Source organism: Sinocyclocheilus grahami, unplaced genomic scaffold, assembly GCF_001515645.1.
Source record: "Sinocyclocheilus grahami isolate Dianchi unplaced genomic scaffold, SAMN03320097.WGS_v1.1 scaffold417.1, whole genome shotgun sequence".
Lineage (NCBI taxonomy): Eukaryota > Metazoa > Chordata > Actinopteri > Cypriniformes > Cyprinidae > Sinocyclocheilus > Sinocyclocheilus grahami.
Window position 1 is genome coordinate 594,482 of NW_015505596.1, and position 14,733 is coordinate 609,214.

The 14,733-nt window shown below is 37.1% G+C and overlaps 2 protein-coding genes across 2 annotated transcripts in view; both read right to left on the reverse strand.

The window, feature by feature from the left end:
* Nucleotides 1–300: 300 nt before the first annotated feature.
* On the reverse strand, nt 301–1,214 carry LOC107551177 (dolichyl-diphosphooligosaccharide--protein glycosyltransferase subunit STT3B-like). Its single transcript, XM_016232702.1, has 3 exons — nt 1,191–1,214; nt 714–827; nt 301–531 (listed from the first exon to the last, which is right to left on the reverse strand). Exons 1-3 carry the CDS (start codon nt 1,212–1,214, stop codon nt 301–303), a joined length of 369 nt encoding a protein of 122 aa, XP_016088188.1.
* Nucleotides 1,215–1,751: 537 nt separating this feature from the next.
* Nucleotides 1,752–14,733, reverse strand: part of stt3b (STT3 oligosaccharyltransferase complex catalytic subunit B) — a 65,400-nt gene continuing 52,418 nt past the window's right edge. The window contains exons 6-15 of the mRNA XM_016232735.1: nt 9,684–9,782; nt 9,335–9,481; nt 7,558–7,606; nt 5,398–5,552; nt 4,335–4,546; nt 3,972–4,159; nt 3,709–3,880; nt 3,373–3,546; nt 2,180–2,293; nt 1,752–1,997 (exon numbers count right to left, since the gene is read on the reverse strand). Coding sequence (XP_016088221.1) covers nt 1,767–1,997; nt 2,180–2,293; nt 3,373–3,546; nt 3,709–3,880; nt 3,972–4,159; nt 4,335–4,546; nt 5,398–5,552; nt 7,558–7,606; nt 9,335–9,481; nt 9,684–9,782 — 1,541 coding nt within the window. The 3' untranslated portion in view covers nt 1,752–1,766. The remainder of the gene's footprint in view (nt 1,998–2,179; nt 2,294–3,372; nt 3,547–3,708; nt 3,881–3,971; nt 4,160–4,334; nt 4,547–5,397; nt 5,553–7,557; nt 7,607–9,334; nt 9,482–9,683; nt 9,783–14,733) is intronic.

The window sequence follows — 14,733 nt, forward strand, 5'->3', positions numbered from 1 at the left end:
ATATGATAAAAATGATTTACAATTATATAAATAAACACTTTTTAAACCATATTTATTATCATATGAATATTTATTATTATTATAAACACAGTATTATTAAAAAGGCCACATGGACATGGTAGCCCTCCAACATGAATTTTGTTCTTTTAATTTTAAAATGAATGATCAATTAATCATTCATGACAATCAATTAAGAACATTCCTGAAAATTGACATTTTAACTTGCTATGGTTACTATGGTCTTAATACAAACCCTGCTATTAAGCTACAACTTTTTACAAGAAGCATAACAATGTTGTTCTAATGGAATAGAGAGGGAAGAACCTTTTTTGAGGTGTACTTCTGCTTGGATGCGATGTTGCGGAGCTTGTGGTCCAGAGCCTGTCGGTTCTCCTGCTTCTTCACCCTGTAGATGCGCACCAGCCAGTGCTCGGAAGTGAACGCCTCCTCCAGGTGCTTCAGACGGATGTCCTTGTTGCCAATCTCTGCATTTCGTGTCCGGTCAAATCCAGGTGGTGTGCGGAAGTCCAGCTGTGGAGGAGGTGTTTGGCATTAAGCAAGCAGCAAGGCTTTATCTATATGTGCATTAATACAATATCAGAGTTGTAAAATGGTGACAGCTCAAGGATCAGCTCTTGTTTTCAACCAGTGTCACAACACAATTACGAGATTCTTGTATATGGACCTAATTAATTAAGCGAAGAAACACTCACTTGCATTTCGCCAAAGCGGTAGTAAGACATCTTGTACATCAGGCAGTTGAGCAGGGTTGGAGAGCCAGCCTTATCCACTCGAAACTCCCCCTGCGGTGTGAAGTAATCGCTTTCCTACGAAAGAACAAAACGATGGCAGTTTGAGGACTCGTTTCTCACATATGGAATAATAGAACACATCATCACTGCTATGAAATGATCCCTGTTAATTAAAAGCAAAGTTTGGGGAGAAAAAAAAAAAAAATCACCAAAACAAAAGCATGTAAATTATGTATAATAACAGGAATATTTTTCATGTGGGTGACCTGAAGCCAAACAACAGTAACTGTCCAAGACAGTGAATGTTATATGAAGCGCTGAATTAATTGCTGTAGCTGCGGTGCATTAAAAATGATTCATTTTGGACACACAATGTCTCAGAGTGTGTTTATGTGACAGTCTAACAGCATGCTAAAGCACAGAGCGCCATCAGCACACTAAAATCCTGTCAGAGAACTTCATTCCCTCTATAGGACTGCCACAATTGTTTATACCAGGTAAAAAAAAAAAATAATAATAATTATATATATATGGCCTGCACAATTGTGACAAAAATAAAAATTGTCGATTATCACAATTTACATTGAATGATGTTTATACCATTGTTTGAAGCAACTGCAAGCCATATTTTTATATGAAAATAAACGAGCTGAAAACACTCAAACTGAAATACTTTTATTGCTTTACTATAGTATTAAGCCTCAAATGTCAACTATACATGCATGGTTTTATATAAATAAAAACAATGGGAAAACCCTGTAGAAAAAACAAAAACTCAGAATAACATAAGTGGACTTTGAACAATTAATTGTCGCTTTGAACAAATATATATATATATATATATATATATATATATATTTTTAATTTTAAAATGAATGATCAATTAATCATTCATGACAATCAATTAAGAACATTCCTGAAAATTGACATTTTAACTTGCTATGGTTACTATGGTCTTAATACAAACCCTGCTATTAAGCTACAACTTTTTACAAGAAGCATAACAATGCTGTTCTAATGGAATAGAGAGGGAAGAACCTTTTTTGAGGTGTACTTCTGCTTGGATGCGATGTTGCGGAGCTTGTGGTCCAGAGCCTGTCGGTTCTCCTGCTTCTTCACCCTGTAGATGCGCACCAGCCAGTGCTCGGAGGTGAACGCCTCCTCCAGGTGCTTCAGACGGATGTCCTTGTTGCCAATCTCTGCATTTCGTGTCCGGTCAAATCCAGGTGGTGTGCGGAAGTCCAGCTGTGGAGGAGGTGTTTGGCATTAAGCAAGCAGCAAGGCTTTATCTATATGTGCATTAATACAATATCAGAGTTGTAAAATGGTGACAGCTCAAGGATCAGCTCTTGTTTTCAACCAGTCTCACAACACAATTACGAGATTCTTGTATATGGACCTAATTAATTAAGCGAAGAAACACTCACTTGCATTTCGCCAAAGCGGTAGTAAGACATCTTGTACATCAGGCAGTTGAGCAGGGTTGGAGAGCCAGCCTTATCCACTCGAAACTCCCCCTGCGGTGTGAAGTAATCGCTTTCCTACGAAAGAACAAAACGATGGCAGTTTGAGGACTCGTTTCTCACATATGGAATAATAGAACACATCATCACTGCTATGAAATGATCCCTGTTAATTAAAAGCAAAGTTTGGGGAGAAAAAAAAAAAAAATCACCAAAACAAAAGCATGTAAATTATGTATAATAACAGGAATATTTTTCATGTGGGTGACCTGAAGCCAAACAACAGTAACTGTCCAAGACAGTGAATGTTATATGAAGCGCTGAATTAATTGCTGTAGCTGCGGTGCATTAAAAATGATTCATTTTGGACACACAATGTCTCAGAGTGTGTTTATGTGACAGTCTAACAGCATGCTAAAGCACAGAGCGCCATCAGCACACTAAAATCCTGTCAGAGAACTTCATTCCCTCTATAGGACTGCCACAATTGTTTATACCAGGTAAAAAAAAAAAATAATAATAATTATATATATATGGCCTGCACAATTGTGACAAAAATAAAAATTGTCGATTATCACAATTTACATTGAATGATGTTTATACCATTGTTTGAAGCAACTGCAAGCCATATTTTTATATGAAAATAAACGAGCTGAAAACACTCAAACTGAAATACTTTTATTGCTTTACTATAGTATTAAGCCTCAAATGTCAACTATACATGCATGGTTTTATATAAATAAAAACAATGGGAAAACCCTGTAGAAAAAACAAAAACTCAGAATAACATAAGTGGACTTTGAACAATTAATTGTCGCTTTGAACAAATATATATATATATATATATATATATATATATATTTTTTTTTTACACTACCTCAAAATTAGACTGACAAATGTATAGATATATGTAAATATCTTATATAAATTAAATGACTTGGGGTCATTTTTTTGAAAGACAAAAAATATCAAAGTTCAATAAAGTTATAAAATAACGTAGTTATATAAATAAATAAATAGCTTGAACTAGTTGACCTCATTCTTTTTTTTTTTTGGACAACTACCCTAAAAACCTGCCCAAGCCTAAACTTTCCTTTATTATACAAATTCAATAACACGATAAATTCATTTACAGATATTTCTGGATTGACACTGACCCGGATATCTTTAGGGTGCTCCCCCTCAGCAATGCGCACCATCCACAGGAATTTGTTAATGTCGTCGCCTGAATATCCAATCACTCCCCCAAAAATGATCAGGACGTAATCCACATCCAAGGACTTCATAATCTCATAGGCTGCACTCTCATTGGAGGACATGGCTTTACCGACCTACAAAGGAAACAGAATATTGATCATGATCTTTCATTGTCCACAAGATGGCACTACTGAGCCAAAGCCTAATGCTGTTTTAGAAGGAGTCACCATTTATTCCTAAACAAACAGCAAATCAGACCCTATGGTAGTGTCTGAAGTCGAGTTTGCTGTCCTCACCAGTGCTATGTGGCTGTTATTCCACGTGTTGTTGTCCACCAGCGTGGTGCGGTTGGCCATTCCTGCGATCTGATACCCGTAGTCCCACCAGGACATGACTCGAGCATGTTCATCTGTATTCTGCCTGAGCCAGTAATACGCTTCACGGAAATCATCCAGAATGTTGCGTGATCTGGATGTAATTATAAATAAATGAAGAAAAATCAGTAACTCAGATATTCCTGCTTTTAAACAAGAAATAGGTCACGTGAAAGTGCTCTTACCCATCATGGTTGTATGACGCCAGCACTACGCTGGGACTGGAGTAGGCGTTGCTGGTGACCCACGTGCAGTGCACCGCAAACATCATCAAGAGCATCAGCATTAACATGGTAACGATGCTTTTAATGTTGGGGCCCAAACCCTCCTCTGGGCGGTCCTGTTCTGACACATGCTTTCGGACTTTGCCGGCCTGCAAATGCACAAGGACCAACCAATTAGATCAGACTGAATACAGATGAGATACAAACAAGCCATCCCCCAAATCACAATTCTGATACCATGCATGCATTACTGTACGGCAGGCTTAAAATGCAACGTTTTATCCACCAAAGGGTCCTTAGCCTGACCTTTGTCCTTTCGCTGACCTTATCATAGAGATTCCCCTGATTCCTCTTGTCGTCCTCATCACTGCTGTCCTCAGCCGGCGGGTTCTCACGCTTCATGTCATCACCCAGGTAGTGCTCAAACACACTGGAGAAGGCGATAGCTGAGAGCATGCACACCACTGGGGTGAGCGTCAGCATCAGACGCACCATCACACCAGCAAAGTACACCGCGCTGATGGCATACAGAGCCACTAGAGGGCAACAGAGAAAACATCACTTATGATTCCAGCAGTCAATGTGGCACTGCAGTACAGAATGAACGGTAATAAACTGCAGTGTAGTGTTTATAGCTCTGTACTGGATAATGACTCCAGATATAAATAAAAAAAAACACAGAAGTGGGCCTTTAAACATGTAGCAACATGTTGCCTGTTCACATTCCCTTGTTTGTTCCGCTGAAAGACTCCAGAAACTCCATGATAGCCATAAAAAAATAAATAAAATAAAAACTCTTCTGGGGACTGGGACTAATTCAATGCATTCTGTTCTCAACAAGTGAAAATACTCATAGCAGACATCAAAACAGCAGTGAGTGTTCTCAGGCATAAACAGGACATTCACTACAACTTAAAATTGTTCAGAATAAACAGCATGCTGGCAGAAATAAGCTCAAAGATGTTTAGTGCCACTTCTAGAGGATCAAAATTAAGATTTTAAAGAAAAGCAAGGGCCATTTCAACAATATACCCTGACAACATTTCATGCATTTTGAATTCAATGGATGAATATTTTTGGATGAATATTATGGATGAATACTTCTCATAAACTAAGGCTTAAAATGATTCTAATTAAAGATAATAAATTAATCTAATAAAACTAATTTTATTTACTTAAAAAGCTTTTGGGCATTCAAGTCACACCAATGTTTAAATGCCATTACATTAGAGATGGAAACATAAAATCAAACATCTGCAAACAAATAATGCTACATTTTTATCAGGACTTCACATTTCTAAGCCATTTTTGTAATGACTTTAAATAATGAATTGAACTGAATGAAGACACACTGTCTGGTAATTTCACGGATGTTAGACGTGCTCACCAAAGACTCGCTCATCGTTGATGTTCTTTATGCAGAACCAGAGGCCTGCTGGGAAGGTGCAGACCAGGATGTGCAGGTCAAAGAAGAAAGAGACCCAGGTGGTGGGCTGGTGCTCTGACACAGAGGCGATGATGGGGATGTGGATCTTCGCATATCTGAGCATAATAGGCAAATGGGCTGTGTCAACTTGCTGTGTAAAATGTTGCAAATAAAACTAACTAGCATTAAATTACCGCATTAACTACTGGCAAGCTACACTAACAACTACAGTCTAATACAACGCCTATAGCTATTTGGCTAGTACTTAACATGGATAAGCGAAAACTGCACGGTTGCTGAACAGGGGGTTGTTTGTTGAGGAGTTGTGCTGCTGTTCGCCCCCTCAATTTTGCTGCATTTCTGTGCTCAGTTTTGGCGACTATCAGTGTTGTGATCATTATCTGGTGACCTGACCTTGTATCTGTGGAGTGTGCACAGCGAGAGCTCGACAGGACTGTGGGTCTCCCTGCAGAGCTGCTGCATTGAGGGAGTTACACATTTATGAATTTATGATGGGCGACGTACATATTTGGACTCAGACGTATCACTGAGTCCAAAGAACATGAAGAAGCTGGCAAAAAGTCAAGGGTTCATGGCTGAGAGACGTACAAACACTGCTGTACCTGTAGGGCAGCCACAAAAATGTAATTAATTGAAATTACGATACAAGGCCTATCAGTAACAACAACATGTCCTGTTGAGTGTGTCTGATCCACAGCTGCATGATTTCTTTCACGTCTGTTCATGGTGGTGCTAGGGCTGCACGATTAACGGAAGAAAAAAAAAACGATCTCTATTCATACATAAATGTGATCATGTCTAAATGATGGCGATGCACTTGCATGTTTTTCCTTGCATACACATGTTGGAGAACTGAGCGTGTGCAATTACCTGCATCTGTCCTTCTCCTTCACCAAGTCATATATTAGTGAAAAAAATATCAGTTGTCAGAAGATGAAAGCGATATATTTGTCGTAGTATCTTTCAACGTTTAAAGGGATTTCCTGCATCAGTGCTGTTCAGTGCATTGAATCAGTGCCATAGATCTCTATGAAGTGAAATATCAGCTTCAGGGTTACTAAGGTGATGTGTTGCTGGTTGCTCAAAGTTAAATTAATTACTATTTTAGGGCCGTTAAGCCTTTTTTAAATGGTTTTTTGCATTGTGACAACTAAGCACATTTCTTCTCCAATATCTCATTTTCAAAATTAAAAATGCAAAATAAAAAAATTAAATAAATTAATTCATTAAATTATATACAATTTACACACTTTGTAGTATCTGTTGCGCTGTTATGCAATTATTTATGCTAAACTACATTCCCATTTAACAATAATAAAATACTATTACAATAATGAGAATCATCAGTGAAAAAAAAAAAGTAAAAAATGACCAAAAAAAATCTATTTTACCATTTTGGGGTGAAATATGATCCATTCTATATGAAATTTGTGTATGATGTTTAACTCACATTTTAAATTATATAATACTAAACAACAGATTTTTCTCACAGAATTACATTGGTTAAAGTTTGCTACAATGTGACAGTCAACTAAAACGTTTTGTTTTTGTAAAATAATATTTAAGTAAAAGTGAATAAAATGAATGACACTGACAAAAAAATTACATTATTATAGGTAATATTAGTTTTAAAAAAATCCAAATAAATATTGTGAGATTCAACTAAAGTCAATTAAATAAAAAATTAAGAAAAGTGTGGTGTATTTATTTTATGACTGTGGAGTGATATATGAGCGAGACATTTCTTGACTGGCTCTGTGAGATTTCAATTCTATTAATGAGTGATTACAATATCAAAGAATAACAATTACAACTTGACATAATAGCACAGCACTACTTGTTTGTGCACTAGAAGTGGGGTTTCATTGGCAGCGTGAATGAATATCAACTGAAGGCAGCTATTCAGTCATAATTCAAGCCAATCCAAAAGACTGCTTACAGACATAAATCATGCTACATACTTGAGCCCGCGACAAAATCAGGTCTGTTGTTAAGCCATATAACGGGGTGTGCTAATGAGCTATTAGCGACTTACTCATACGACTGAACACCAAACAACAAAAAAAACTATATGCAATGTAAACTGTACGGCATACTTACCCTGTGTCCCAGAGAGAGTAAAAACGTCCACTCCAAGGAGCAATGTACCCTGAAAGCACATTAACACAACAGAGTGATTAAACTCAAATGGGCACCACCTGACCATTACTGACTCGAGCACTTTCAAGCAGCTTCTGAGACGCTGACGAGCTTGGACTATGTCCAGTGAACCTTAATACCACACATATAGCCGGCAATGTTTTCAATTAATCTACACTACAAGACTGTGCACGGTTTGAAAAGCAGTGTGGCGAGCAGAGGGGAGATCTTAATGAGATCTCAGAGGCCTGCTGCAGATGTGGCCCTGCAGCAGAAAGATTAATGAAAGCCCCGGGTGCGATGGGAATACAAGCAAATCACCCTGACTCCATATATACTGGCAGAGGTGCGGTGTTAAGAGGCTGAGGTCATAGAGTCACGCTGTATTCAGGTGAGAAGGCAGAGAATTGGATGTGAAGGTGTGGATGTGTTTTTCCTTTCTTACTGAAAGATGTTTGGTTTGGATGATTTAGTCAAGGGCAAAATATAATTTAAAAATGTGCTCTTCGAATGTCAAAACGTATAAATATACAGTGGGTACGGAAAGTATTCAGACCCCCTTAAATTTTTCACTCTTTGTTATATTGCAGCCATTTGCTAGTTTAATATTTAATTAGCATTGTGTCCTCTACGTGACAAATAAACAGCAATGAAGCTTTTTAATATTACGCTGAGAAAAAAACTGCAAATCATGATTCTGCAAATCAGTCACGCAGGGTAACAATTTATTATGGTGCAATCTATTTACTGACAATCTTGTAAAACAGTGCAGCATTAAAAAAAAAATTTCCAGTGACATTTGCGAACTTTCAAAACAGAGTGGGGTAAGAAACGTCAGCGGCTAAAGTTGTGACACACCCTTAAACTAACAAACAGGGCATCAGTTTTAGCATGTAACCATATATTTTATATATATATGATGGACATGAGACAAGTGATTTTGTTATGCTACAAACATTTACGCATGTTAAAGTAAGATTTCTACATGGCAGGTAAATGAAAACTCAAAACGTTTGTGGTGAGTCATATTTTGTTAGTTTTTTAAAAAGTTACTTTTATTCAACAAGGATGCATTAATTTATCAAAAGTGACTTAAGACATTTATAACATCACAAATATTCTATTTCAAATAAATGTTCTTTTTTTTAAATGTTGCATTCATCAATAAATCCTTTAAAAAATTATGGTTGACAAAAAAACAAAAAATTTTAATATTGATAAGAACCGTTTCTTGAGCACCACATCAACATATCAGAATGACTGACACTGAAGACAAGAGTAAAGGCTGCTAAAAATTTTGCTCTGTCATTGCAGGAATAAATTACATTAAGCATGTAGTAAAATAGAAAACTCTTAATTTAAAGTGTAATTATGATCCAGCATATGTGGGGCAAGCTGTCTTTATTTATTTATTTTTATTCAAAATTTAATGTTTGCATGCTATAGATGCCTTCTTGTAATTTCAGACAATAGCAAACATGAGATATAATAAATAAATAATACTCATTTTCTCACTTGTCCTTGTCTAGAAGACAACTTTAATAAAAAGTAGAAAAGTTTAACACACTCTGAATAACTGAGGTTCAATCAAAGGCTTATTTAAACCAAGTCGGATTTTATTGGCAACAAAAAAAAACATTTCAAATTTGTGGTCGAAGTTTGGTTCAAAGTCTGGTCAAGCAAACCAAGTTTTATTCAATTAAATGTGTTTGTTTAACCGTTGTCTTTTTGCACTCACCTGTGTAAGTCAGGTAAATAACAGTCAGGAAAACCACCCCCGCAGCCAGAGAAACGCCCAGAAAGAACAATGTCTGGAACTCCTGCCTGGTCAGTCTGTCCTTCAGATACTGCAGAAAGGCGTAAGCCTGAAGCAGTGCAAATACACCTGCAAACACACAAATGCACCATTAACCCACATACTCAGCTTTTTCAGATACTTTCCCAATGGTCATGAATTCCTGGTGCTAATCTAAAGTCATGTAAATCACCGCTCTCATGGCCCGAGTTTATGGATTGGAGTTGAGAGAGATTATCTGAGATCAGTGTAAAAGAGCAACAGTTGAAGAATAGAGGCAAACCAGTCTTACCTGCAGCAGCCATGTGCTCACTCGTCCTGATGGGCTGGAAGCCAACAAAAGGGATCTGCATGGACAGCACCAAGCCCACTATATAAAAGGTGCTGTAGGCTGAGATAAAGAGAAATAGAAAAAGAAATTGAGATTTATCTGAAGCAAAGATTCTTACCAGAATGATCAAACTTAGTGTCCCCCTAGATGGTCACTGTGATAGCGTCTCCCAAAAAAAAACAAGCTCTTATGTGAGCACTTAAAGGGATGGTTTACCCAAAATAACGATGTCAATATTGTCTCACGGCAATTACGTTCCACCCCGTATGACTTCAGTGAAACATAAAAGGAGTAATTCTGAAAAAAATGTTTCCATGGAACTACAATTAATGGTTACAGACGGTCACACAAAAAAAGTACACAAAACACCATAAAAGCATCCTGAAAGTGGTCTCTGAATTGTGCACTTTATTTCCAAATTTTCTAAAGACTTGAAAACGTAGTGACTTAAATCTTGGCCTGTTCTGCACATAAAGCAATCCTATGGCTTCAGCAGACTAACATAGAGCATTATTCAGCTTTATTGTGCTTTTATTATTTGTTTGAATGCTTTAGTCCTCATTCACTGTAACTGCATGGAAAAGAGCGACCAGCGCAATTCTTCAAAATATATTTTTTTGCGTGTTCCACAGAAACAAGTCATGCAGGTCTGGAACAACAATGTTGAGTAAATCAGTAAATATATTTTCATTTTTGAGAAAACTATCCCTTATCCCTGTGATGAACTGCTAATGAACCTATATTTTAAGTCACTTACAATGAAAAAAAAATCTGCTAATGGACAAATGTAAATGTATCATTCAAAAGAGTAAGAAAAATGTTTTTTTCCCCCCTTTCTTTTGAAAATAAATTCATATTTTTTTATTCAGCAAGGGTGCATTAAATTGGTCCAAGGAGACAGTAAAATATATTTATAGTGTTACAAAAGATTTTTATTTAAATAAATGCTGTTTTAAACTTACTATTCATAAAAGAATCATGAAAAAAGTTACCATGGTTTCCACATTAATATTTCCACTGTTCTGTACCACTTTGCTCTCCTGCTGCAAATACTTCAAAATCTGTATTGAGGCACTCTTAATATTGTAAGTTCCCTATGATTAATTGCCTGTGCATTTCTCCCCATTTGCAATTTGCTGTGGATAACAGAGTCTGCTAAGTAAATGAATGAAAAAGGTCACTTTAAAGCACCACCGCAATTTGCAAAGTATGACTTGTTATCTGACATGAAGCTATTGAGTTTACTCCCGTTTCGTTCTGGATTTAGGTTTGTCCAATGGCAGCAGTGGTATGTGGGTCTGCCTCAAGCAGAATGGGGTTGTGAAGGGAGACAAGGGGCCTAGAATGTCCCTGAATGCAGTCTGGGCTCCAGTCCCAGCAATACAAGAGCAGTTGAGTAAAAGAGTCGAACAACACAAGACAAAAAATGTACTCGAAGATGTACAGTATCTTATTTTGGATCAAGAAACACCCACTTAGAAAGACAGAGGTTGTATAACACAACAAATAAGCTATTTGTTTATTTGTATTTGTATAGTGCACAATATACACATTTTCCTCTTTTTCTAAACCAGATATCACCTAGTTTCCTACCTGTCTTTTCGTATTAGCCAAAAATGACAGAAACTGCACAATAAAGCAAAATGGAGAGAAAACACTGACACGTCAGTGACGGAGAGCAGTCATTCCTAGAAGATAAGACAACCGTAACAGTCTGTCACCTGTGCGATACTTGACTGACAGATCCGTGAAGTGGACCCCTACCTGAGAGACAGGCGTTGACAGCCTGTCAGAGGAGAGGTCTAAAACACACTGGTGCATGTGTGTGTACATGAGAGACGGCGATACAGCTGCACAGCAGAGGAAACCGAAGCCGCTTGTGACAGAACTGTATGAGCTGTCAGCCTTTGAGAAGCATCAATTAAGGGCCAAGCCGGACCATCTTCACACTAAAATGGGACAATACACGCCTAGCCCTCCAGACACAACACGCATAACATTTCCTCATTCGTGGACAGCTGACGGACCGTTTTGTGAAAGGAACTCTTAAAAGGAGTTGGAAAAGCGCAGCGATTAAAAGAGTAAAAAAGAGTTTATTTAACCGGTGACGAAATGTCCAAGGTCTGGAGTCACAAAAGTGGCTTTCTGAACATCTAGTTCTGGTACTTCCCAAGAGTGTCTACCTGGAAGAGGAACTACACACTTAAAGAGAACTTTTACTTTTGCATTGGCACCTACAGTGGAAACCTGTGGTGATGCAATCTAGTTGTGTCATTTCTGTGCACCACACAATAGCAGCAACAACAAAGGACAACAATGGAAGACACCAGGATTGGAGCTGTGCTTTTGTTACTCTTTGTTACTCTCAAATACTTTGTTGGTTTTATGTTGTTAACATGAGGGATGGAAATGCGAATCTGAGACAATAGAAAGAACAAAAGAATATTTTGACAACTCCAAATCTCTCTGGATGTCGTCAATGCGAGTTTCAGGAACGTCTGACAAGTTGGACTACTTCTGAAGTTCCTGAAATGTGCATTACTTCCTGCAGTAGGAAAGCGGCTAAATTCTCACTGATCCATAGTATCTGGATAAAATCTGGTCTACTTCACAGCTTATTCTGGCCATGAATCCCCTAATTAGACAGGAAGAGTTTATTAGACAGCACGTAAAAACAAAAAACTGAGAATGGGTGCATTGCATAACCTTGAGGGACAGGTTTATCTTAAATGAAAGACCACCATGATATTAGGGATCATTTCAGTTATTTTTCCTAACCGACAACCGACGCTCGTTAACCGATTGTTAACCGACAAGATTATTTAAAATTAGAATGGAATTAAATTAGAAAGGATAAGTGTCTGTGACCCGTTAAAAAATACTAACATTTGTTTCCCGGGGATTCATTGTACATGCGCAAAAAGCAGCAAACAACAGAACATGAGGATTCACATGGCCATCATATCATATCACATCACGCACCTGCAGCGTTTCTACCAGCGGAGAAAAACAAAATAAAGCTAGGCTATATATATATATAAATATATATAAAACGAATAAATAGGCCAACATGAGAAACATTTTTACTTAAATTATTAAGAAAATGTAAGAAAAACAAGTAGCCTAGTATGCAATGTGCTAGAGTTTCGGTTCATTTTTGTGCTGCGTGAAAGGAAACAGACAGCAGAAAGCGGCATACTATTTTTCGTTAGGCTTATTTTACAAAAGCACAAAGATTGGTTTTTATTGTGAATGTACACAAATAAAGGCAAACCTTTTATAATTTCAATTATCTTTATGACTAAAAGGAGTAGTTTCTTCCACTGTTAGAAGGGAAAAATTGAAGTGATTGCGCCGGTGCAGCATGTGCGCACAAAGTTAAGCTTTGCTACCTTGACAATGCAGCCTGTTCATTATCATAATAAAATACAGTCAGTCAAACATATGGAAAAAAACTATGTAGTAAAAAAAAAATGTAGTAAATTCTGTTAAGCCGTGACGTAAAACATTTTGTTTTACGTGGATATTGGAACGCGAGTTAAGTACATAATAAATAATAATTTGCCTTCAAATACATCGTGAATACGGAAACATTTGATTTTGTACACACTTAAAGAGAACTTTTACTTTTGCATTGGCACCTACAGTGGAAACCTGTGGTGATGCAATCTAGTTGTGTCATTTCTGTGCACCACACAATAGCAGCAACAACAAAGGACAACAATGGAAGACACCAGGATTGGAGCTGTGCTTTTGTTACTCTTTGTTACTCTCAAATACTTTGTTGGTTTTATGTTGTTAACATGAGGGATGGAAATGCGAATCTGAGACAATAGAAAGAACAAAAGAATATTTTGACAACTCCAAATCTCTCTGGATGTCGTCAATGCGAGTTTCAGGAACGTCTGACAAGTTGGACTACTTCTGAAGTTCCTGAAATGTGCATTACTTCCTGCAGTAGGAAAGCGGCTAAATTCTCACTGATCCATAGTATCTGGATAAAATCTGGTCTACTTCACAGCTTATTCTGGCCATGAATCCCCTAATTAGACAGGAAGAGTTTATTAGACAGCACGTAAAAACAAAAAACTGAGAATGGGTGCATTGCATAACCTTGAGGGACAGGTTTATCTTAAATGAAAGACCACCATGATATTAGGGATCATTTCAGTTATTTTTCCTAACCGACAACCGACGCTCGTTAACCGATTGTTAACCGACAAGATTATTTAAAATTAGAATGGAATTAAATTAGAAAGGATAAGTGTCTGTGACCCGTTAAAAAATACTAACATTTGTTTCCCGGGGATTCATTGTACATGCGCAAAAAGCAGCAAACAACAGAACATGAGGATTCACATGGCCATCATATCATATCACATCACGCACCTGCAGCGTTTCTACCAGCGGAGAAAAACAAAATAAAGCTAGGCTATATATATATATAAATATATATAAAACGAATAAATAGGCCAACATGAGAAACATTTTTACTTAAATTATTAAGAAAATGTAAGAAAAACAAGTAGCCTAGTATGCAATGTGCTAGAGTTTCGGTTCATTTTTGTGCTGCGTGAAAGGAAACAGACAGCAGAAAGCGGCATACTATTTTTCGTTAGGCTTATTTTACAAAAGCACAAAGATTGGTTTTTATTGTGAATGTACACAAATAAAGGCAAACCTTTTATAATTTCAATTATCTTTATGACTAAAAGGAGTAGTTTCTTCCACTGTTAGAAGGGAAAAATTGAAGTGATTGCGCCGGTGCAGCATGTGCGCACAAAGTTAAGCTTTGCTACCTTGACAATGCAGCCTGTTCATTATCATAATAAAATACAGTCAGTCAAACATATGGAAAAAAACTATGTAGTAAAAAAAAAATGTAGTAAATTCTGTTAAGCCGTGACGTAAAACATTTTGTTTTACGTGGATATTGGAACGCGAGTTAAGTACATAATAAATAATAATTTGCCTTCAAATACATCGTGAATACGGAAACATTTGATTTTGT